General features: G+C 37.1%; 2 protein-coding genes across 2 annotated transcripts; both read left to right on the top strand.

The window, feature by feature from the left end:
* Positions 1–20,287: 20,287 nt before the first annotated feature.
* On the top strand, positions 20,288–20,772 carry LOC121173162 (uncharacterized). The gene is made up of 2 exons (XM_041007231.1): positions 20,288–20,636; positions 20,750–20,772. The coding sequence occupies exons 1-2, from the start codon at positions 20,288–20,290 to the stop codon at positions 20,770–20,772; spliced, it is 372 nt and encodes a 123-aa protein (XP_040863165.1).
* Positions 20,773–21,243: 471 nt separating this feature from the next.
* On the top strand, positions 21,244–21,987 carry LOC121173161 (uncharacterized). The gene has a single exon (XM_041007229.1). The coding sequence runs from the start codon at positions 21,244–21,246 to the stop codon at positions 21,985–21,987; it is 744 nt and encodes a 247-aa protein (XP_040863163.1).
* The last annotated feature ends 3,302 nt before the right edge of the window (positions 21,988–25,289 follow it).

The raw sequence follows: 25,289 nt of genomic DNA, 5'->3' as shown, positions 1-25,289 counted from the left end.
ATAGCAGCAAGAGATATTAGCACCTGAATAGATGTTATTCTAGTGACTGGTGAAATGGTGTCGAAGAAATCCACATTCTCTCTTTGCCTAAAACCCTTGGCTACAAGGCGAGCCTTGTATTTATCCACAGTACCATCAGGTTTTAGTTTCTTTTTCAAGATCCATTTACAACCAATTGGTTTGCAACCAGGAGGCAAGTCTACTAAATGCCATGTCTTGTTAGATTCTAAAGAATCCATCTCATCATTAATGGCTTCTTGCCACAAGTCAGCATCCAAAGAAGACAAAGCTTCTTGGAGGTTTGATGGATCCTCCTCTAATGTATAAGCCATATAATCGGGCCCATAATCTTTAGCAATTCTTGCTCTCTTACCTCTTCGAGGCTCTATATCTGGTTCTGGTTGTGCAAGATTTTCACTACTAATAGCAGGAAGATAACTGGATGAAGTACCCCCACTATCCCTTAATTTAAAAGGAAATTTATTTTCATAAAAATCAGCATCATTTGACTCTATGATCACTTTTGCATTTAGATCATAAAACCTATACGCTTTGCTATTAATAGCATAATCAATGAACACACATTCATAGGCTCTACTTGCAAGTTTAACCCTCTTAGGGTCTAGGATCCTTACATAGGCCAAACATCCCCAAGTTCTCAAATAAGACAAATTTGGTTATCTTTTCTTTAATATCTCATAGGGAGATGTCTTGCTTTTTTATTTGGGGATTCTATTTAGCACATAACAAACAGTTAACAAAATTTCGCCCCACCAAAAAGATGTTGCGCTAGAACTCAACATAGTAGCTACAACTAATTTTGTAAAAGTTCTGTTCTTTCTTTCAGCTTTACCGTTCATTTCAGGTGAATATGGAGCAGTCGTCTCATGTATGATTCCATGCAAATTATAAAACTCATTAAACAAATTGGAATCATACTTTGTGCCTCTATCACTTCGAAGTTTCTTAATTTTCTTATTGAATTGATTTTCAATTTCTGTTACAAATAACTTAAACATGTCAAGCGCTTCACTTTTATTTTTCATAAGATATACATATGTATAATCAGAGCATTCATCAATAAAAGTGATAAAATATCGTTTTCCATTTCTGGTCAACGTTCCATCAAATTCACATATATCAGAATGTATTAAATCCAATGGCTCAGATTCTTTAACTACTGATTTATGTGATTTCTTAGTTATTTTAGATTGACTGCAAAAAACACATTTTTCAAAGTGATTTGAAGATAGCTTTGGAATAAAACCTAAGTTACTCATATTAGATATGCAACGACTATTTATATGACAAAGTCTAGAATGCCAGATATTAAAATCACACAGCATGTAAGCAGAAGGAGAAACTTTATTAATATCAAGATTCAATTTGAACATGCCATCAGTGGCGTACCCTTTCCCTACAAATACCCCATTCTTGGTCAAAGTAAATAAATATGCACCTATGGTCTGAGTAAACCCAGCCTTGTTTAAAAGAAAACCAGAAACCAGATTTTTTCTCATCTTTGGAGTATGCATCACATCTTTGAGAATCAAAGTCTTTCCAAAGGTAAACTTCAGTTCAACATCTCCAGTTCCAGCAACAGTAGTGGTGTGGGAATCACCCAGCAACACTTTCTTATTTTCAACATTCGTGTATGTTTTAAACATAGCATGATCATAGCAGACATGGCGAGAGGTGCCAGTGTCTACCCACCATCCATCTGATCCTCCAATCATATTGATTTATGTTATCACAGCTATGTATGGCTCTTGAGTCATGTTAGCCTGGGGAGCACCTGTCATTGAAGGATTTCTACATTTACGTGCCATATGTCCCGGTTTGCCACAATTGTAGCAGAGGAATGGCTCACCGGGATTATTCTTGGCAGGTGGATGTTGTCTAGCATGTTGGACCCTTGGGGGGGTTCTTGTTGCGGTTGGAGGTATTGCTCACATTGCAGTTCTGATTCTTAAAGTTTTTGCCAATAGGCTTCAGAACTGCACCTGTGTTCTTCCTTTTAGTGTTGTTGTGAGACACAACCAACACTTCATCTTTCTGATCTTGTCTGCATGCCTCTTCCTCAATGCGCAGACGTGTGATCAGAGACTCCAAAGAGAATTCTTTGGTCTTGTGTCTGAGAAGGTTTTTGAAATCCTTCCATCCAGGAGGCAATTTGTCTATGAGGACAGCAACCTGAAATTGCTCATCCAATGTCATACCCTCTTATATGATATCATGAGCAATTTTCTGTATCTCATGGGATTGAGACTCTACTGATTTATCATCAGTCATTTGATACTTGAGGTAGCGACTAACAACATACTTTTTAGTCCCAGCTTCCTCAGTATCATACTTCTTTTCCAAAGCCAGCCAAACTAATTTGGCAGACTTATATGGGCTATAATAATCATAGAGATCATCAGCTAACCCATTCAGAATGAAATTCTTGCATAGGTAATCATTTTCATTCCAGAGAGCTAATTCCATAGTCATTTTATCCTTCACTTCCTTCTCAGCATCCTCAAGTACCACCGGAATATCAGTGTTCAAAACATAGGCAACTTTTCTCATAGTTAAATAAAACATCATCTTTTGTTGCCAACGTTTGAAATGATACCCTTCAAACCTAAAAGGTTTGTTGAGGTCATTGCTATTCGAGCCAGTAATATCTACGGTAGCCATAGCAGAACCGAAAGCGTCTTAAAATTGTTGTAACAATAGTTTATGGCAAACCAAAAAAATTACTGGCTGAGTCACGGACAATGTCGCTTTCTTTAAGACGTTTCGTGGCACTGTCAAAAATTGTGCAAGCAGACTATCAACCACGACGTCCCCAGGATAAAATAGCCCAGATCACTGTATAAGATTCCCACTGCACTGAGGGAACCTTTTCTAGAATTACACCCTCTTGTATGACTTGAAAAGTCACTCTAAAGCCACCCGAAAATATGACTTGAAAAGTCACTCTAACAGCCAACCGAAAATATGACTTGAAAAGTCACTCTAATAGCCAACCAAAAAATATGACTTGAAAAGTCACTATTATAGCCAACCAAAAAATATGACTTAAAAAGTCACTCTTATAGTCAACCGAAAAATATGACTTAAAAAGTCACTCTTAAAGCCAACCAAAATTTTAGAGCGACAGAAAGAAAGAGGGAGAAGTTTGCCGGAAATGCATCGGCTGAAATATGGGAGGGAGAAAGAAAAGTTGAGGAAATGCTTCTCAACTGGGGCAAGGAAAAAAGAAGAAATGAGCTCTCTATATATAGGGAGTGAAACACTATTCAAGTGTTTATCTTGAGCGATGTGAGACTTGAAGCTTTTTTTTTCCTTTCTTTTTTTTCAAACTTTCATCCTTTGTTCTAACATATTGTTATGCTTGCAACGATTAAAAAATGGGAGAAGATGAAGATTAAATTATATTTTAGATAAATAGTCATTTGCGTCTTTGAATGTGTAAAACACTAACAAATTCGTCTATGAATGTGTCACAAACTCTTTCATTAATGGTAACGGACGAAAGTAAACAAATGGATGAATTTGTCGCACTTTCTTCACTTTCGGGGACTAAAATTTGAATTTTCATCTTTCAGGGATGAATTTGTCAATTCTCAACACATTTAAGGACAAAAATTACTATTTACCCTTTTTTTATTGGTGTGCACTACAAAAAATTCAATATTGTAATAAATTTTAACTTTTTTTCTTAAATTTAAATTTAGTTTTCCATGCATACACTACGACCAAACCCCGTTTTTTTCTTCTTTTTGAATGTTTTTGGATGAGAAATTATAACTTACCAAGCTAAATCTCTCTTCGTTTCTAAATTGTATTTATATCAATTTTACAATAAATTTTGAAAAGAAAAACTAATAAAATACAACTATAATAATTAAAAATATAAATAATAAGGATAAATCATAGTGCTATATGCTGCAAGTGACATTTTGACGACATACTCCAAGAATAATGCTTTTTTACACGTTATTAACTCTGATTATTTTCCACTATCATTTTTTAATATTCTTTTTTATCAAGGTCAAATGATTTATTAGTCCCTTGTCTTTTTTTGTTTTTCAATTAGGTCATTTATCTTATAGGAACTTTATTGTGATCCTTTATATTTAAAAAAAGGATCAAAATAATCCTTCTATTTGTTTTGAACTAATATTGTTAATTATTTTAAAAAAATTGACAACAAAAAATCACCACAAAATGTAACATTTTTTTCCCTTCATCTTCCTTCTCTTTTTGTTCCTTTCTCTCCACTAAACCCCACCACACGTCTATCATCACCCCCTCCTCCCCTGCACTCTTCAACATCGCCATCTCTATGTTCATCGCCTTTCTCCGATTCATCGCATTCTCCGTTGTCATGCTGTCCAACGACATCATTATAAACATTGATACAAAATCTTTCTTTCGATCCTTGTTAAGCACAACCAGGATGGATAGTGTGATGATGCCATTGGACAACATGACGACAAGGAATGCAGGAAACTAGAGGAAGACAATGAACATGTGGCGGTGTGCTGAAGAGCACAACATGATGATGGAGAGAAAGGAAGATGATTAATAGAAAAAAATATTATATTTTGTAAGATTTTTAACTATCAATTTTTAAAGATCATTAGCAGTGTTAGTTCAAAACAAATAAAAGAATTATTTTGATTATTTTTTAAAATATATAGGAAAAAATAAAATAAAGGACTAAATAAGTCATTTGACCTTTTATTAATGTACCTGTGTCATTTTTAGTAAATTCAAAAATAACATTGATTGTTATTTTTAAATAATATCCCTTATCTTTTTATTTACTCAAAAAGAGGTAAGAACAACAAATGTAGGTACTAGGCAAGGTTAAAATAATAAATAACATATGAATAAAATTTAAATAATTTAAGCATGAATTTTGGAATTAATTATATACATATTTTAACTTTATATTGTAATCTGAAACGATAAATAAATGAAATAGAGGTACTAGTAATTTATTGATGCTTCTTCACATTAAAAGTCAATCAGAGTCATTCTCATTTCTTAAATCATCATGTCTACACAATCAATTTTTTGACTGCATGTCTATATAATTAATTATAAATTTAATATAATATATTATAATAAATTTAATATAAAATATTTTTAATTATTATTTTAACATGTCTTAATCTTTTCATTAGTTTATATAATGAATGTTATGATTGCTCTATAAAAAATATTGATGTGAAAAGGAAAAATATAGATTTAAATTTTTTTGGCTTAATTAAGTTTTTCATACCTGGAATATAGGTCATTTTTAAAAAATTATTTAACATTCATTTTTTTTCTGTGTTTCATTATAGCACCTGCCGTTAGTAGTCTTTCGTTAAGTGATGACGTGACAGACGAAATATCACGTCATAACACCTAGTCACAAACACCTCATTGCTCGGTCACCCTTTTCAATGACGTGGCAATGGCATGTCAGTGACAAGACATGATGACATGACACTTAATCTGACACGTCATCACTTAATGGAAGACGACTAACGACATGTAGTAAAATGAAACTATTTTTTTAAGGTAGATGGTTTCAATAAAATGAATTTTTAGGTAGTAATCTAAAAAAAATTTATTTTGCATGTATGAAAAACTTATTTAAATCATATATATAATTGGTATTTTGCTATTTATGATCAATGTATACATGTAACATATTATATCTTCCCTCACTCTTTCTTCACTATTCTCTGGATTCTCTTTTAGCTTTGTCCAGATATTAAATGTATGCATCTTAACTCTTTAATTTTACCTTTAACACTATCTTATTAATCTACTTCTGTTGATTAAACATGATAAATTGATAGGGAGTTATTGTAAATTCCAAATAGTGTTTTTTTAATTCATACTAATTAAAAATATCTTATTAATTTAATGTATATTCTTATTAAATGAGGAATTATCTTAAAAAAATAAATAGGATAAAGTAAATTACATATATGTTCATTAAATTATTTTAATTAATTTTTAGTTTTTTGACAAGTTTACAAATATTTGATCAAATAAAAGTGTTTGAGAAATGATTTTTTCTTATTGACTTATAAGATTTGTTTTTAAGCATAACTTAAATTTACGATTACCATTTTTATTTTCAATAAAATAATAAAATTTATCATTTTATCTTAAATTAAATTATTTATTTTGATAAAACTCCTCCTTATCATTTATTAACTAATTTTTTTTTCCCGATTGACTTACTTAAGTTTTTCATACCTGGAAAATAGATAGTTTTTAGATTACTACCTAAAAATTCATTTTTTTTCAACCAAGTACCTGAAAAAAAATTATTTTCATTTTACTACCTGCTGTTAGTCACCTTTCATTAAGCGATGATGTGGCAGACTGAGTGTCGCGTCATCATGCATTGTCACTGACATGCCATTGTGACATCATTGAAGGGGAATGACTTGACAATGAGGTGCATGTTCATGACTAGGTGTGATGATGTGATACTCTGTTTGTCACATCATCACTTAAAGAAAGACGACTAACGACAAATACTAAAATGAAATGCAAAATTTTTCAAGCATTTGGGGGGGGGGGGATGAATGTTAGGCAGTTTTTTTAAAACGACCTATATTTCAGATATGAAAAACTTAATTAAGCCAAATTCTTTTATAAATGTTAGGAATATATGTGTATGAAATATAAGTGTAAACATGTGAACCCATTTGGTATGACTAAGAATAGTAAGATAAAAGTACGTAGTAAATTTGTACTTGATTGCACAAGCCTTGAAAAACTTTAATATTATTCATTATTTGGTGTAGCATTGGTTAAGGTTTTGTATTTTCTTTTGATTTATATTGTTGGTGAGAAGCATCCATTGGTTGTCTATCGATGATTAATCTTTATTGAAAAATTTGATTGGTCCATTACTAGAAAATTGTTGCTTTACGATGCTGGTTCTAAGACGATTATGTGTAATCGTCTTAGAATATGATGCAGTGACAATTTTGTAATTAAGGGAATGAAAAATATTTTTTACGACACACCTTCTAAGAAGATTATGAGAAATCGTCTTAGAATGTGTTTCAGTGGCAATCTTGTAATTAGGGGGAACGAAAACGACGACAATTTTACATTAAAGTTGTCTTTGTTTTCATTCCCAAAATAATTAATGCTGGATCTCTACCTCATCCCCCCCCCCTTCGAACACTCTCCCTCGAGCTTTCTCCAACTTGCCCTCCGTCAACCACTCTTCGGCCTTCCTTGCGCCCTCACTCACTTTGGTCGTCTACTTACCCATGCTCCAACCTCACCCCGTTTTTAACTCACCAGGCATTGAAAGTCTCCCTCGTGGCATGCCTCCGTGCGTCATGTGTGGTCATCATGATACAGGTAAGCACCAAAATATTTATGTTGCACATTATCGTGTTTTAATTTTTTAGTGAATGAGACATGTGTAGTATCTCATCATAATGCATAGTAGTATCTCTTAGATTTTCATCTTCAACGAATCTCAATGGATAAGGCATTTGTTGTTGGTGGTGACTGCATAATTCATCGTGTTTGCTTCTTGAAACCATCTGATGATTTTTACATTCATAGAATTATTATATGTTATTTTGAGTTTGTGAATTATGTTCACCTTCATTTTGTACACAATTCTAACCCAACACATTTATTCTCATACTCGCACAAAAATATTAAAAACAGAAGAAATTTAGAATTAAATTACAAGATAGTCAGTCCAACACGACAAACAAAAATCACTTGTTATTCTAGATACATGCTAGTCCATTGGCAGTAGAGTGGAGACTCATGAGTGACCCCATTAGTTCCTTAAAGTTCCATTCCGGAATGGATAAATTGATGCAGTGATTTAGCACTATTAGAAAATACACTTTCAACATCGGTTATTTAGAACATTCTACATCGGTTCTAAAACCGATGTTAAAAGTGACGATGTTGAATGTATGAATGTTAACATCGGTTTTGGAGAACCGATATTAACATACATACGACAACATCGGTTCTCTAAATACCCGATGTTAAACACAATGAACAACAACAAATAAAGTGTATGCATGATGACCGTTGACATCGGTTTTCCAGTAAAACCGATGTTAATATGTTAGTTTAACATCGGTTTTCTAGAAAAACCGATGTTAATATATGCCCTTAACATCGGTTTTGCTAGAAAACCGATGTCAACGTTGATGATGCATACACTTATTTGGTGTAGTTCTTGTGTATAACATCGGTTAATTATAAATAACCGATGTTAATATTCAAATATTCACATCGGTTATTTATAATTAACCGATGTTAATGTACACTAGTTGACATCGGTTATCTACAGATAACCGATGTTAAAATACAAACGCTGACATCGGTTATACACAAAAAACCGATGTTAATATACAAACGTTAACATCGGTTTTCTATTATAACCGATGTTGTTTATGATATTAACATCGGTTTTTGTTAATAACCGATGTTGTTTTCAAATATTTTTTTATATATATACTTTCTGTGTTTACAGTAAACCCAAAATTGTACCTGTCAAATGCAATTTTAGGAGGCCCAATTCACAACAAATAAACATTTTATTCTGCTTTCAAGCATTTTTAATGATAATAAACATCAAATAATTGATTTATATATTATAAAGAACAATCAACAAATGAATTCAATGTTCATGTTACATAGAAAATGTAAAAAATGTAAAAAATGTTAAAAAATGTCCCTAAATCCTAGGCCTGATCTCTAACTCGGAGATAAAACTGTGTCCATTGGATTCATAATGCTTTTAATCTCTCGGGCTCCAATGGTCTAGGGTCGTTAAAATACTGCATGATTAAATAAATCATATTAAGTTAATAATGTAATACAAATTATAAATAAATCGATTTTCTTTGAAATAAACTTACCGCTTCCCAATTATTTCTAAAAGTTCCTAAAATGATGGTGGACATCCAGTGCATGACATAGTAGCCGCACTCAGTAGTTCCTTTTTGTCTATTACACTAAATACATAATGAAATTTGGATATTAATTAAACAACTAGTGTACAGACACATAAAGAAATATATATAAGTGGAAGTTTTATGTAAATGACGTACCTTGACGACAATCCACCTAGCAGGAGCCTTTGATTTAGGCTGTGGAGCATCATCAAGACCCTTGATAGCACTGTTCCATATGAGTAACAATTAAAAACTGGTGTTGTACATTGAGGTATTACAATGCAAATGTATTGAAAACAACACTAACCTATTAATAATCCCCTTAAGGTAGTTGTCTGGCCTGTTATGCAATGAACAAAACCAGACAACTAAGTGTTCCTTGGGCCAGGATGACCACCATCTGCCAGTGTCCGCTGCAGTGGAACCTAAAATGGGTTAGTACATTAGTAAACATTAATTAAATTTTGTTATTTTGTGACTTACCCATTTAGGTAGGCTCCAAGATACACATCGCGTTGTGAACTCTGCATCCAACTCTTTATGTAACTTTCAGATTCAAACTGCGATTGCCCAGACCTCTGAATGGACTGAGGCTCGAGGAATCCATAGATATCAGAATTCCCCGCTCGCATACATGTTTCAGTGAGATGCCTGTTTATGTTAAGTCAAAGTTAAATATTTATGAATTGAAAGCCATAACTTAGGTAAATAAAAGCCTTTTATATAAAGACTTACAGAATCCACAACTGTAACACTGATATGCTGAGATATTGACCACCGTGTGCGATTTCGGAGAGGTCTTCGTGCTTTATGTACAGGGGAAATCTGGATTAACGACCCCGAACATGGTGGCATCCCATCTAACCTGATAAGGCCTCAAGAAAAGCTCTGGGATGGTCAATGTCATCAGATAAAGCGGATCATCGACCTCCGGATCGGGCTTCGGAGGTGGTTTTGGTAGAGACACAACTACCTGTTCATGAAACAAAGTTAAATAGCCAATTTGAGCACGCTTAATGAATTAATTTAAAAGAAGAAACATATATTAAGGACAATAAGTACCTGGTGTGATAAAGACTTGACTAGATGTGTCGGCCAAGCAAGGAAGGTGTGAAGTGCCTGCCCCACTAAGGAAACCTCATCAGTGGGTACAAGAACTGGAGCATTTGCATCTTTAACCTCGTCCACACTCACCTTTACTTGGCCAGCAACAAAGGAGTGTTGTGAACAAGAGTGGATCCCTCATAAACTCTCCCAGGCAACCAGGCGGGCAGGATCTGCTTCTATGTACAAGCCGCACCTGTCAGAGTCACCCGTCTCAGGATCGTTTCCTGAGGGATCAACACAACTCCCCTTTGTGCTCACCGAGGACCGGAGGGACCAGGACCAACCAGAGGCTCAGGAGGTACCTGAGATTGCATTTGTGACTGAAGCTGGCTGAAGGATGCCATGACCTGCCTCGTCACTTTCTCTGTGATGGACTCCTCTAGCTGGTCCCTGATCAGCTGAGTCAGCTGCTGTAATTTGTCAGGAGGCAGGGAGGAAGCGCTGTGGGATGTCCGTGGAGCCGATCCAAAGTATTGCTTGATGGTGACACCGGCTCCAGCAGCACGGACACGTCCAGGGTGCTCTAGACATCCAATAGCAGCGGCCAGAACATCCTGACATCCTTGAGGGACGAACGATCCCTGTGTGGCTTGCTCCTCAAACGAATCCTGCACAGAAAACACACAGTGGTACATGACATTCTCAAAATATTGAAACATAATTGTAATGGTTAGTTGAAAATGACTTACAATCTTGTCAGCAATTTCCTTTGCGGCCTCAGTCGTCATCTCCCTTGTCTTCTTCGTGCGGGCCATCTTCCACTTCACGTGGCGTCTGACCAGGGATGGAAGGTCGATGACGCCATCAACGCTTCCTGACTGTGCAGCTTCCTGCAGCTTCTTCTTGGTCTTCTCAGCCAGGAGCTTCTGCTCCAAATAATCATAACCCCCACGAGACAAAACATGGGGGCAGTATTCTGCTTCTGGATGGCCGTGCCTTATGCGCACATCCTGAAAAATTAAACAATAATGTTTGAAATGGGTAGAATGAAGTATAACAAAATCATGTTTAATATGAAAAACAACTTAAATGGCAAAGGAACATACCTCCCAAGAAGGGTCTCTGCGAGTCTGGCAAAACTGGGCCCACTTTTCCTTGCTGATGCCATACTTGTCACAGATAGTGTCCTCGACACCGTCCTGATCGGCTGCAAGGGCCCATTTCCTTGTGAGGTCTGATTTAAACTGCCTCCATCTCTCCCCCATGGTCTGTAGTAACTTCCTTTTCGTCCTACTATCAGAAGCCTCTAGATATCAAATTTCGCCTGACAACATGAAACAAAGTTTATTTGTTACAATAATGAATTTTTTGGCTATTAATTACACAAAATCAAATAAGAAAAGAGAAATACCTGAATATCCTCCCAAATCAGGTCCTTCTGAGCAGTAGGGACCTCCTTCCAGTTCTCGTAGGTGATGTCCACCTTATCACGTGCCACAACCCCAAATATGTTCTCAATTTCTTCTTGTGGGGACCGTCGGCCTTCCCTGTAACAGGATCAACATGCACCACTGGTCTCTCAACACCAGGTGGTCTAGTGGACAACGATCGTAGACGTGAGGCTTTGCGTGTCCGCTTCACGACAGACGTCGAAGCCGATGCGTTCGAAGTAGGAGGAGGACGAGGAGGAGAAGGAGGAGGAGGAGGAGGAGTTGTGGAGGCAGGTGGAGAACCCATAATCTTTTATACAATAACATACAAAATTGGATTAATGAAAAGAGGATCAATCATAAGTTTTTTTTGGAAGGCAAAAGTATAATATTATTAAACAAAACCCCACCACATAAGGAGACAAGACAAATTAACCAAAGGACTCTGAAAGATAGGTAGTTGTGCTTTTTAATTGTGATTTCATCCATGTTTTCTTTGATATTGATTTTTTAGGACTTCATCCATGTTTTCACAGCATTTGATTTTCTTTTTTGCAGAAAAGAAAGAGGGGAACGAGCGACAATTTGAAGGTTGTACATTCAGGAACTAAAGAATTCAAAATAGCTAGTAATAAGAGGGATTTGTTTTTGAGATTTTCTGAGTAGCAAGAGCGGCTACGCAAGAAAATTTATAAGGCTATGGCTTATGTACATGGTCATTTCTTGCGTAGCCGCTCTTGCTGCTCAGAAAATCCCAAAAACAAATCCCTCTTATTACTAGCTATTTTGAATTCTTTAGTTCCTAAATGTACAACCTTCAAATTGTTGCTCGTTCCCCTCTTTGAGAATGAGGAGGATCTTCATAGGACTTCATCCAGCTGATGTTTGTCGGCAGTTTCATCATCCACCACCCTTTTCTTCTGTGCCTTCTCACGTTTGTTGTTGTTAAACCCATATTTATGCCTTCTTCCCTTCATGTCTTGTTTTATCACAACTTTAGCTGAATCTCCATCTTCAGCATAGTTGAATCTCCTGTCTTATTCTCCAATGACACACTTTGATGGTCTGTATCTCTTTTCTTCGTATGTTCTACTGCTTCAGCTTCACAATGCATAGAGCAATCAGAATTTTCCAGTCATCACCAAAGGCTTCTGCATCAGCGTTGACACTCTCCACCCTCTTTGGTTTATGCTTCTGTGTTTTCTTCCGTGCTTCCTCCTTATAATTCTCAGATTTATTGGAGGTCCACTAGAAGCATCAACACAATCCGTGCCTGTTCCTGCTCTACCAGCTCAATATCTTTCGTTTCACCTTTGCTTTTGTAAACTACACTGTAATTTACAAAACAAAAGTTGAAAGGAAAGATATTGACCTGATAGACGAGGAAGAAGCATAGATTGGTGGTGATCGTTCTAGTGCAACCTCGAATAAAGCTGAGATTTATAACGAGGAGGCACGGAAGAAAACACAGAAGCATAAACCAAAGAGGGTGGAAAGTGTCAATGATGATGCAGAAGCCTTTGGTGATCACTGGAAAATTCTGATTGTTTATGCATTCTGAAGTTGAAGCACTAGAACATACGAAGAAAAGAGATACAGGCCATCAAAGTGTGTCATTGGAGAATGAGACAGGAGATTCAACTATGCTGAAGATGGGAGATTCAGCTAAAGTTGTGATAAAACAAGACATGAAGGGAAGAGAGCATAAATATGGGTTTAACAACAATGAACGTGAGAAGCCAGAGAAGAAAAGGGTGGTGGATGATGAAACTGGCGACAAACATCAGCTGGATGAAGTCCTAAGGAGGCAAATTGAAACAAAAAACCGATGCCTCAATCAGAGAAAAATGTAGTGTCACTTACTAGTTTGGTGACCTCTGTCTCTGCAGAAAATTACATTAGACGATGTTAATCAATTCTCCTTCATCATGATCATTTCGATTAGCATGAACGTCGTCAGCTTCTTCTTCTCCGACAACGTTACAGTGATTTGAGCGGTCAAAGGACTAACATAGGTGTCCATGTATGAATCATCATCTTCTACATTAACACCAACTGTTTTCCCTGCAGAACCACGCACCACCTTTCATCATCCACTATACTTGTCTAGCTTGTTCTGCCATGATGAAAGGGTCATTGTGGTAACCAAGTTTCTTTAGATCTACCAGGTAAATCCTATATCATCGGTGCCACACCGGTGTTGCTGTCAACCCATTTACATTTGAAAACACATACTGTAAATTTCACATAATTAAGCTCCCAAATTTCATCAATGAACCCAAAGTAAGGGATGGAAGCTACACAGGGATTGGCATCATTGACACTTGCAAAGTGTTGAGATTCAGCCCTTAGGGTGACCCCGCTGTTCTGCATTGTACTTTTGTCATCTTGTGCTTTTGTGTAAAATGAATACCTGTTTATGTCGTATCCTTGCCAGGTTATAGCATTTCTTTTAGGCCCATCTGCTAGCTTTCTTAATGTTTCTGAAGCATTCTCATCTGCAAAGATTGTATCTTTAAACCAATCACAGAAAGTCTTGTTATGCTTTTTCAACACCCAATTCTTTGACATTTTCGGATTATTCTATTTGACTAAAGCTTCATGCTTAACTATGTATGGCAAAACTTCATTACTGTTGTTCAAGACATACAAGTGAGCTTGTAACAAATCTTCTACACTTGGAGTGATCACCTGCAGTCCTCTTGAACCCTTACCACCCACTCTGTCATCATGCCGAGACTCAGGAAGCCCAACAGGTTTAGCCTTCTCTAAGTATTCTGAACAAAATTCAATGGCTTCTTCTGCAATGTACCTCTCAACAATAGATGCTTCTGGACATATAGATTCTTTGTATACCCTTTTAAGATCTTCATGTATCGCTCAACCGGGTACATCCACCGTAGATAAACAGGACCACAACATTTGATTTCTCTGACCAGATGCACAATCAAGTGAATCATGATGTCAAAGAAAGCAGGGGGAAAATACATCTCCAACTGGCACAGTATAATTGCGGCCTCATTTTCCAACTCATCAAACATGACTGGATCAATGACTTTGCTACATATAGATGGAAGAAAAAGCACAGGCGAGTTATCGTAACCTGACTTTGTTTGGCAAGATGTCTCGTATAGCCACGGCTAACAATTGTTGCATGAGCACGTGACAATCGTGAGACTTTAACCCTACAAGCTTAAGCTCCTTCAACTGCACAAGGCTCTTAATATTTGAAGAGTATCCTTGTGGAACCTTCACCCGACGAAGACACTGACAAAAACTTATCTTCTCCTTCTTGGACAAAGTATGGCAGGCTGGGGGCAAGTAAATTTTCTTCCCATCAGACCTTGGATGCAACTGTGATCGTATACCCATATCAGCTAGATCTTGACGGGTATTCAAGCCATCCTTCGTCTTGCCTTGAATGTTAAGGAGCGTCCCAATCACACTGTCACAAACATTTTTCTCCACATGCATAACATCAATACAATGTCTAACGTCAAGATCACACCAGTACGGAAGATCAAAGAAAATGGACTCTTCTTCCATATGCAACTCTGACTTTTATCCTTCTTTTGGGTCTTCCCAAATACAGTATTCAGGTGTTCAACCCGCTGATATACCTGCTCACCAGTCAATGGTATCGGCGCAATATCATGCTCTTGACTTCCATTAAAAGCTTTTCTCAGTCGTCTGTAAGGATGATTGGGTGTTAGAAAGCGGCGATGCCTACTGTAGATTGTTTTTCTCCCATGTTTAAGTTGTATGTAACTTGTATTTTCTCATAGATGGGGCATGCATGATGACCCTTAACACTGTAACCGCTGAGATTCCCATATGCTGGAAAGTCAATAATGGTACAAAAAAGCATTGCACGCATTTCAAACGTCTCCTTGCGAAACGCATCAAACACTACAACCCCCTCGTCCCACAACTTTCTTAGATCTTCAACCAACAGACTTAGATAAACATCAATGTCATTTCATGGCTGTCTTGGACCCGATATCATCATAGACAACATCATGTATTTTCGCTTCATGCACAACCAAGGAGGCAAATTGTAAATTACTAGCAGAACTGGCCATGAACTGTGTTGAGTGCTTAAGGTGCCATATGGATTCATTCCATCACTGGCTAGTCCAAGTCTAAGATTTCTTGGCTCATTCCCGAAATCCGGATACAAACCATCAATCTTCTTCCACTGGGAGCAATCAACCGGATGACGGACCATTCCATCAGAAATCCTTCCATTTGCATGCCATGTAAGGTCTTTTGTGTCGTCCTCGTTAGCAAACAGATGCTTAAACCTTGGAATGATTGAATGATTGGAAGATACCACAAAACCTTCGCTGGGGGGCCCTTGTTGGAGTTTTCATCAGAATTGATTTCCTCTTCATCCTTCACTTTGTACCGTGAAGTCCCACAGATAGGGCATCTGGACATTTCTTGGAATTCATGGCTGTACAGTATGCAATCATTGGGGCAAGCATGAATCTTCTTATACTCCATACCCATCAGACACAATATCTTTTTCGCCTTATAGTAACTTTTAGGCAATGTGTTGTCCTCTGGAAGTAGATTGTGCACTACCTCAAGCAGTGAGGTGAAACTTTTGTCACTCCACCCATACTTGGCCTTCACATTAACCAGACTTAACACAGCAGACAACAGGGTTAAGGAATTCTTGCAGCCTGCATACAAAGGCTTCTTAGAATCACTCTGCAATCCTTCATACACAGGGGCGTGTGCTTGCTGGAAAGACTCTTGTCCAAGTTCACGAATCATGTCCTCTAACCGATCTCCCATTTCTACATCAAACGGTTCAGATTGGGACCCACTCTGCATGTCTGTCACTTCACCATGCCATATCCACGTTGTGTAATTCTTCTTAATCCCATCACACAATAGATGGTCCCGTATGTCATCGAGTAATTGTCGTCTTCCATTCAAACAGTTGATGCAAGGACAATAATATTTTCCTTCTTCATTCGGTCGACCTCTTTCTGAAGCAAATTGCAAGAACTGTTCGACGCCATCCTCATATTCTGGGCTCATGCGACTTTCATTCATCCAACTTCGATCCATCTAAGCAATTCCATGCATGAAAATCTCACTTTTTTATTTATAGGTGTGGCCCTATCCCATTTAGGAAAACTGTCTTTTATGTTAGCTTTAATCGTCAAGGTTACCATTATTTACAAAAATTTGACTAAATTTCGGCAGCATTTCACATTGGTCTCCAAGTACATGACATGACATCGGTCAAATGAATTTCCCGATAATCAAGTATGCACTCGGAGAACAACTTGAAATGCATTGAACCGAAATTTAATCAAATTAATGAAAATAATAATAACCTTCACTAATGAATCTAACATAAAAATACCAGTCTCCCCAAACTGTCCAAACGGACAATTCAAGACTAAATACAATGACTAATGCAAACTATCCGCAAGAGTCATTGCATTCAGTCTCAAATGGGAATCTAAGGTTCACTCAGCATGAACAACAGTTGTTTATATAGCAAATTACACTGATCACATACAAGAACATACAAAAGGTAAAATTCAATTACAGGCAAATATAGACATCAACAGTTGTTTATGTATCTAATTTAAAATGTTGGGTTTGAAGGGTGCTTATGCTTTATTATTGTCGTTGGGTATATGTGTGTGTGTGTGTGTGTGTGTCTGCTTGTGGTTGTGTGTGTGTGGTTATGTATGTGTATGTGTCTGTGGCTGTGTGTGTGTGTGTGTGGTTATGTATGTGTATGTGTCTGTGGGTGTGTGCCTGTGTGTGTGTGTCTTATTTCTGTAATTAGGATTTCTTAATTATCTGCTAATTAGGATTTCTTAATTATCATTTCTTGTTTTTATTAGATTAGGATTTCTTAATTTTTCTGCTATTTTTTTCTTGTCTTATTTCTATAATTACCCATAGGGATTTGTGAAACCCCTACACTATGTATTGTACCTTTTACATGATTGCAAATTATCCATTCAAGAAAAGAATGTGAGTAACTGAGGGAGGCAGAATAGAATTGGAAAGGGGGGGGGGAGACAAACAACAAAACCATCAGAAAGATGGTTGAATATTCTAAGGTGCTGATAGCTGAACAATACAGAGTAGGATCAGAAACATATTATGCACCCTGTCTTAGGAGTTTTTTTTTGTCTCCAATCATGGGAGATGAGATGCCATTATAATTAGTCGTATTGGATTTAGCAAGAAGATTGTAAATATATTGGCTCTAAGTGACAAGTAGAGAAGCATCAGAAAGATGCTTTACTTCAATGCCTAAAAAGTAATCAAGATGGTCAAGCTGTTTTAGGGCCAAGACTGATTTCAATTGAGTGATCAATTGTTGAATTACAATAGGAGAGTTCCCTGTAAAAATAATATCATCAAAGTAGACCAAAATATTATGCAGTAACAATGATTGCTATAATTATTAATAGTGTTTCTAATATTGTCACTTGCAGTTTATTCAGCATATTTGTGGAGCTTCTGCAGGTTTGCAGGGAAAAAGATGGCAGTGGTGGTGGTTTGCTCTTACTTACTCGATTTGGAAGCATAGGAATAACATTATTTTCTCCAATACGACATTATTTTCCCTACGCTGTATCAAATCTCTAACCAACAACAACAACCTATCAGCCTCTTGGGAAGTCATAAGGAGCAACGGTGGGAATGGAACTTTAAATGGAGGGGAAACTTATTTGATAATGAAGCTACAATGGCTGCTAAATTCCTAGAGGAAACAGTAGGGCTAGCAGTATAGCAAGAAGGAGCAGACTGATGGGTTTGGAAGCAAGACTCGAGTGGAATCTATTCGACCAGAACTGCATATAAGTTTCTGCTGGGGGAAATAAGGGGGGAATCAGAGGATGGGAGTTTCTCGCTTCTGTGGAGACTTAAAATACCACCTAAGGAAAAGGTATTTACATGGAGGCTCATCAAAGACCGTTTACCAACGAAGATGAATTTAAGAGGAAGACAAGTGGAGATAGCTGATCCATTGTGCCCGTTCTGGAACAATTTGGATGAAGATGCAGCGCACCTTTTCTTCAACTGCAGCAAGGTACTTCCCTTGTGGTGGGAGACAGTCTCATGGGTTAAATCAGTGGGTGCTTTCCCAAAAGAACCGAAAGACCACTTCATGCATCATAGCAGATCGAATGCTACACGAACAAGGCTTTTTGTATCACTAGAGGGTAGATTTTTATTGGGGCTTTAGCAGATGTATTAGCCATAATATGGTTCCTAATTAAACTGTATTAGTTTTTTCTAAGGAACCATATCTATGGGATCCTATCTATGTACAAAGTACCTCTGGTACTTCATCACTATTTACATAATGAAATATTTATATATTTTTGCCGATAAAAAAAAAACCATGCAGATGATAGCAACACACTAATAGCAGTACCAAATATCACACAGATAACAGTATCAGACAATAATTCCAACCAAGAGGAAATCATGACTACAAATAGCAGAGGCAATAACAGACCAAAATGCAACACACACAGGCCCAAGTACCTCAGTGACTTCGTATAAGGACCAGGGGAGCTGCAAGTCCGATAGCAGATTCTAGAATTCCTTCTACTTTGCGCTTAAAGCTTTTTCCACGTTTTACTTGATACCTGTGTGGTTATGCAATTTCAAAATTCTGTTATAACAACTTAGCAAAATATCTTGTATGAAATGGCTATAAAAAGGGGTAATGATGAAATAAAAAGATATCATAATTATTCCCTGCAATTTAGCTTTTCTTTTATTCCAATTAGCTATCAACTGGTCCGACCTTAGCTTTTCTTTTATTCCAGTTAGCTATCAACAGACTAATAGGAAAGAACAAAATACTAAACATTTATTTAATTAAATCTAATAAAAAATTTGCTTCAATCACATTATTGAACAAAATACTTGCAAGGTAGGGGTGTCTTCTAAGAGCTGGAGTGTTTGGCAGCCTATTACAAGCAAGTTTGAAGCCAAGCTTGCAAAATGGAAACAAAGAAGTCTACCTATGGGGGGCAGAATCACTCTCATTAATTCAGTTTCATCAACAAAGTGTACCATAATTCTATTTATCAACAACATTTTTTTATTAGGGTAGCAGTGTAGGGTTATTGTATTCTATTTAGATTGGCACCTGATTCGTAGGACCTATGGTTCTACTAGTCTACTGGTTTCTACCTTGTATATTTAGTACCTTTGGTACTCACAGTTATTAATACAAATTATAATTTTGCTGATAAAAAAAAGATAATACAAGAGAGAGAGAAGGGCAGTGGCAGTCACAACATATATATAGAGAAGGGCAGCAGATAAAATTACAAAAACATTCAACACTAACAATGAAATGGTTCTGAGAGTTTAAATCACAGTAAATACTTCAAAGATATCAGTCCAATGAAAGAAAGGTCATGTAGAGAGGCATGAACATATCAATCCAATGAAAGAAAGATCATGTAGACAGCCATAGCATAAGTTACAAATATATCAGTAATGCATACAACAACAATTTCAAATTAGTTTTCGAATCAAAGATATAAATACCTAACTTTGAGGCTTCAAAGATATAATCAAAGCGCTTCCACAGCAATGCCAATTAGCAGTAATAAATGATAGCCCTAAAAAAAACCATACAGAAATTAGCCACAGTGTATTTAAAGCCTTTTATCAACAATATGACTCTCACTTCATGGTGATACATTGACTCTCAAAAGACATTATACTGAGAGTGTATTTAAAGCCTTTTTCAGTCATTCTATCAAATAGCTCATGGACAATTTTTTAAGAATACATATCATACATTGACTCTTTAACATAGTTGGGGAAGGCATCACAGACCTAATGAGGGAAGCAGTCCGGAAGAATTTTTATAGTAGCTACAGGGTTGGAATGAAAAATGAACCCACAAACATTCTACAGTATGCAGATGATACTGTTTTTGTGGGTGAGGCTACATGGGACAATGTCTTGGTGTTCAAGGCCATGCTAAGAGGTTATGAAATGGTCTCGGGCTTGAAGATTAACTATGCTAAGAGTCAGTTTGGTGTTATAGGGGGTGTTGTTACTTGGACCAATGAAGCAGCTCAAACCCTGAATTGTAGACAATTGGAAACCCCATTCACCTACTTGGGTATTCCAATTGGGGCTAAACCTTCCAGCAGTGTTGTGTGGGAGCCTTTAATAAAAAAATGTGAGTCTAAACTATCTAAGTGGGCCCAGAAAAACATATCAATGGGAGGAAAGATAACTCTAATCAATTCTATTCTCAATGCTGTACCAATTTATTTATTATCCTTCTTCAAGATTCCACAAAGGGTAGTAAATAAACTGGTAGCCTTGCAAAGGAACTTTCTATGGGGGGGGGGGGGGGGGACCAAGACCATAGGAAAATTTCTTGGGTAAAATGGGAGACTGTATGCCTGCCCAAGTCTGAGGGGGGTCTAGGGATTAAAGATATCTCTAAATTTAATATAGCTTTGTTGGGAAAGTGGATATGGGTCTTAGCTTCTGATCTGCAACAACCTTGGGCCAGGATTATCAATTCCAAGTATGGAGGCTGGTCTGATTTTCAGTCAGCTCGTGTTCAAGGGGGGCATTCATACTGGTGGAGGGACCTAAGAAAGCTTTATCACCAGTCTGATCAAAGCATTTTTCAACAATGCATGAGCTGGAAGGTTGGGTGTGGGGATAAAGTCAGCTTTTGGAAAGATAAGTGGTTAGGGGAAGGTCCTACTCTTCAACAGAAATACAATCAGTAGTTTCTCATTAATAGACAGCAACCCGACCTTATTTCAATGATGAGAAATTTCTCTCAAGATAACTGGAGATGGGACTTGAAATGGAGGAGGAATCTGTTTGATCATGAAAGTGATCTAGCTGTCAATTTTATGGAAGAAATCAGCTCTATACATATTCAGAGGCATGTTAAGGACATCATGACTTGGAAAGTTGATCCTAGTGGTGTTTATTCCACAAAGTCAGCCTACAAATTAATGATAACCCCCTCTACTCCAGCCTCTGAACTGAGATCCTCAACATTACTATGGAAATTGAAAATTCCCCCAAAAGCTGCAGTTTTCACTTGGAGGCTTCTTAAAGATAGGCTCCCTACTAGAGCTAATCTCATAAGAGGAAATGTGATCATCCAAGACACTGTTTGTCCCCTCTGTGGCCTAGAACAGGAGGAGGTGGGCCATCTATTTTTTAACTGTAAGAGGATAGTAGGCCTGTGGTGGGAGTCGATGACATGGGTACAGGCTCAGGGACCTCTCCCAACTTCTCCAGTGGATCATTTTCTACAATTCTGTGATGGATTTGGAGCACACATAAACCATAGTTCATGGTGTGGATGGTGGGTTGCTCTAACCAATACCATATGGCAGCATAGGAATCTCCTCATTTTCCATGAAAAACCATTTCACTCATCTAAAGTCATGGAAGATGCTTTGTTCTTAGCTTGGTCTTGGTTAAAAGCTAGAGAAAAAGGCTTTAACACTAGTTTTAACCAATGGTCTTCTAATATCTCAGATTCCTTTGGTTAATCCGAGTGAGTTAGCCTTCTAGTTGGGTTAGCTTGGGTTTTTGGAGGGCAGCACTAGAGGTGCTTTGTAACATCTTTTTCCAGTACCTCTTGTACTGTTTTTGACTATATTAATACATATATATAATTTGCCTTCCAAAAAAAAACATATCATACTTCTATCCAATCAAACTAAAGCAATAACTAATTAATTTAATTAAACAGGGACCAATTTAGATGTGAATCATTAAAGGTAGATGATGGCATTCAAAGAATGATAGCAAACCTTTCTATTTCTATTTTTTACACATCTAAAACTCAAACATATAAAATAAAAAATATATAACAAACTAACAAAGATAAAGACAAAAAAAAAGGAAATATACACTCACCTCAGTTGGTGCTGCTGCCCATCATTTCACTCTCACAACAAATAGGAATCATGTACCTGCATGGAAGAAATAATCACACAACACCCAATGATCAGAATAAGCAAATGCATATAATTAAGCATGATACAATATCAATATTGATGGAAGTAACAATGACTTGTCAAAAATTTGGATGAAATTCAATATGTAAATCAAAGCTTTGTCCCTGAAACCCTCTGTGTAAATCAAAGCTTTGTCCCTGAAACCCTCTATGCAAATTTGACAGCCTCGTCTCTCCCTTCCTGAAAACCAACTAAAAACTGCCTAACCCCCCTGCTGTTACTCCATAATTTATTTTGCAATAACTGCTTAAGGCAGTTACATATGGTCCTAAATCACTACAGATTCAGTTACGATTAACCCTTTGTTCCTAACTAGGGTTTCGAAACATCACAACAGAGACAGACCATTGAACAATGGATTTTCATCATTAACATACAACAGAGACATACCTTCGATGGAAGCGCAGACACAAACTCCACAAACGCGAACTTGACAATGTGGTTGTAGTGACGGAAGCACAGCCCAGTTTGCGACAAACACGAACTCAGGCAGAAGGAGAAACACGCCCTGGGAGTACCCTTTCCGGGACTCTTTCCTTTCCTACTTTTCTTCGACCTGCGAAAGTGAGTAAATGTTAAAACGACGAACGCCTAATGTTAAAACGACGAACGCCTAATGTTAAAACGAAAGGACGTACCTCAATGGATAAGACGATCTCCACAAACATGATCTCCACAATGTGGTTGCAGTGACGGAAGCGCAGGCAACTTTGACACAAGGAGAAAGAAGAAGAACGATAGGGTTCAAGCGTAAGGAGAAAGAAGAAGAACGATAGGGTTCAAGCGCGCGGGTTGTGCAATTTCAGAAGTTTAATATATAATGATAACGACATCGGTTTTTTAAAAATAACCGATGTTAACATCAACTACGTAACATCGGTTATAATAAAACCGATGTTAACATCGACTCGATAACATCGGTTTTGTAAAAACCGATGTTAACAAAGGCATACTAACATCGGTTTTTCCCAAACCGATGTTAACTACTCCATAGTAACATCGGTTATTAAAATAACCGATGTTACTATGGAATAGTTAACATCGGTTTTGGAAAAACCGATGTTAACTAAGTCTACTTATTTACAAAAATGCCACCGCGCTTTCGTTAACATCGATTTTAGCTATAACCGATGTTAATTGGGTGATGTAGAAAGCTTTTTTTTTAGTAGTGTAGAAGTCCTCTACATGAGTGCTTTGTAGTTACTTCTTTAAGCTGCAACAGTGTCAATGGAAATGAAACATTTGGTCAGGTCAGGTTAAACTCGTGCACACGATAATGGGCTTTTGATCATGGTTTTCATTTTTCTTTTTATTAATATGCATTACCTCTCATCTAACCTGCTAAAACGCCTAACACTCTCAAATCCATCAATCTTCCAAATTTGATCCCAATGTACATCCTTGAAGAGAATAAAAACCTTTAAGTAACTTTATTAGGCCACAGTAACGTCCTCACCATGCAAAGGAGAGGGGGAGACACCACATGGGGGGGTAAGACTATAATTAGGCCCCATTATAGCCGGTATATTCCAATTCCAATTGCCAACATCACTAAAAAGGTCCTTTACACGCCAACCCAGCATAAACATGTTAGGAGGGATATAATGGTCCAAGTCAATTATGAAAAATTCTTACTATACAAAATGTTAGGAGTTTTCTCTCCTATTTTTTTTGTGTTTTTCTTATTATACAAAAAAAAAAAATTCTTTCTCTCCCTTCTCCTTATATTTCCTAACAATAGGGAATTTGCATTGCCGATTCCTTAGAGAAACCTTGATCTCGTTTAACTTTTGTCTTGCTTTTTTCCCTGGTCGAGTGCTAAGCCTTTCTATTATGACTGTATTCATATGGAACCTATTTTGTTGGGAGGAAAAAAGCACATAAGCTTGAGACCTTAAACCTTATTACACATTACACAGAAAATATGAAAAATGAATAGTTATACCTATAAAATTGTCTGAGTTCCTACTGTATCAACATTCCAAATTTCAAATACCCAATTCTAAAAACTAACAAAAAAAAAGAAAACAACGTCGTATGAACCACAAAATAAAAAATGAGAGATAGCTTTGCAATGATTGGTTGCTTTCAACGTGATTCATTGGCGATTAGACCGAAAGGCTACAAGATTATATGGTGAATGAATGAAAGCTATGAAGATAAAAATAATACCGTAACACATACTTTCTGATACACCCAGTAGTGAGGATAGCAGGGAAGGGTTGCAATCAGCAAAGCCCAAGAGGCAAGTTAACATCCCCACACGACTAAGGGATTACGTGTTGCAGACCTAAGGCCATGCATGAAGCTTCAACGAACAACTACCTAGCAGTTAGGATACCGTTAGGGTAGTTACAATGCCATTGTAACCAACTATAAAGGATGTAACTCACGTTGATAAACACAAGCAATAACAAACACTCTTTCTAATCCCTTTTCTCTCTTTCTCTCTCTTATCCTTCTTCTCAAAGCTCTTCCCTTCGTGGAGACTCACTGGGTCTCGAAGACCAGCACTAACACTGGTGCTTTCATTGTTGTGACTATGGCGGAAGGAACTCGTTCAAAGACTAACACAGAGCGATGGGAGGATGCCTTCGCAAAGCTTTCATCATCAATATCTTCTAGTTTTGATGAGCTTCTCCAAAGAATGACCCAGCTAGAAACTTCTCAGACGCCTCAGGGACGCTCGTCGGCGTTCACGGTGACACCAGCGACTAGCATGAGTTCGATTCACCGTTTAAAGCTAGAGGTTCCACGCTTTAATGGGATGGACCCAACGGGGTGGATATTCAAAATTTCGCAATTTTTTGAATACCACGCGACGCCTCACG

This window comes from Glycine max, chromosome 12 (assembly GCF_000004515.6).
Source record: "Glycine max cultivar Williams 82 chromosome 12, Glycine_max_v4.0, whole genome shotgun sequence".
Taxonomy (NCBI): Eukaryota; Viridiplantae; Streptophyta; class Magnoliopsida; order Fabales; family Fabaceae; genus Glycine; species Glycine max.
Note: the sequence above shows the minus strand (reverse complement) of the source record. Positions and strands in the feature narration are given on the sequence as shown.

Excerpts from the sequence above, each read along its gene's own strand:
- LOC121173162 (XM_041007231.1), top strand. The coding sequence starts at position 20,288 with ATGAGGGAAGCAGTCCGGAAGAATTTTTATAGTAGCTACAGGGTTGGA. Across the intron at positions 20,637-20,749 it reads GGAGCCTTTAATAAAAAAAT|ATTCCACAAAGGGTAGTAAA; the intron begins GTGAGTCTAAAC and ends TCCTTCTTCAAG.
- LOC121173161 (XM_041007229.1), top strand. The coding sequence starts at position 21,244 with ATGAGAAATTTCTCTCAAGATAACTGGAGATGGGACTTGAAATGGAGG.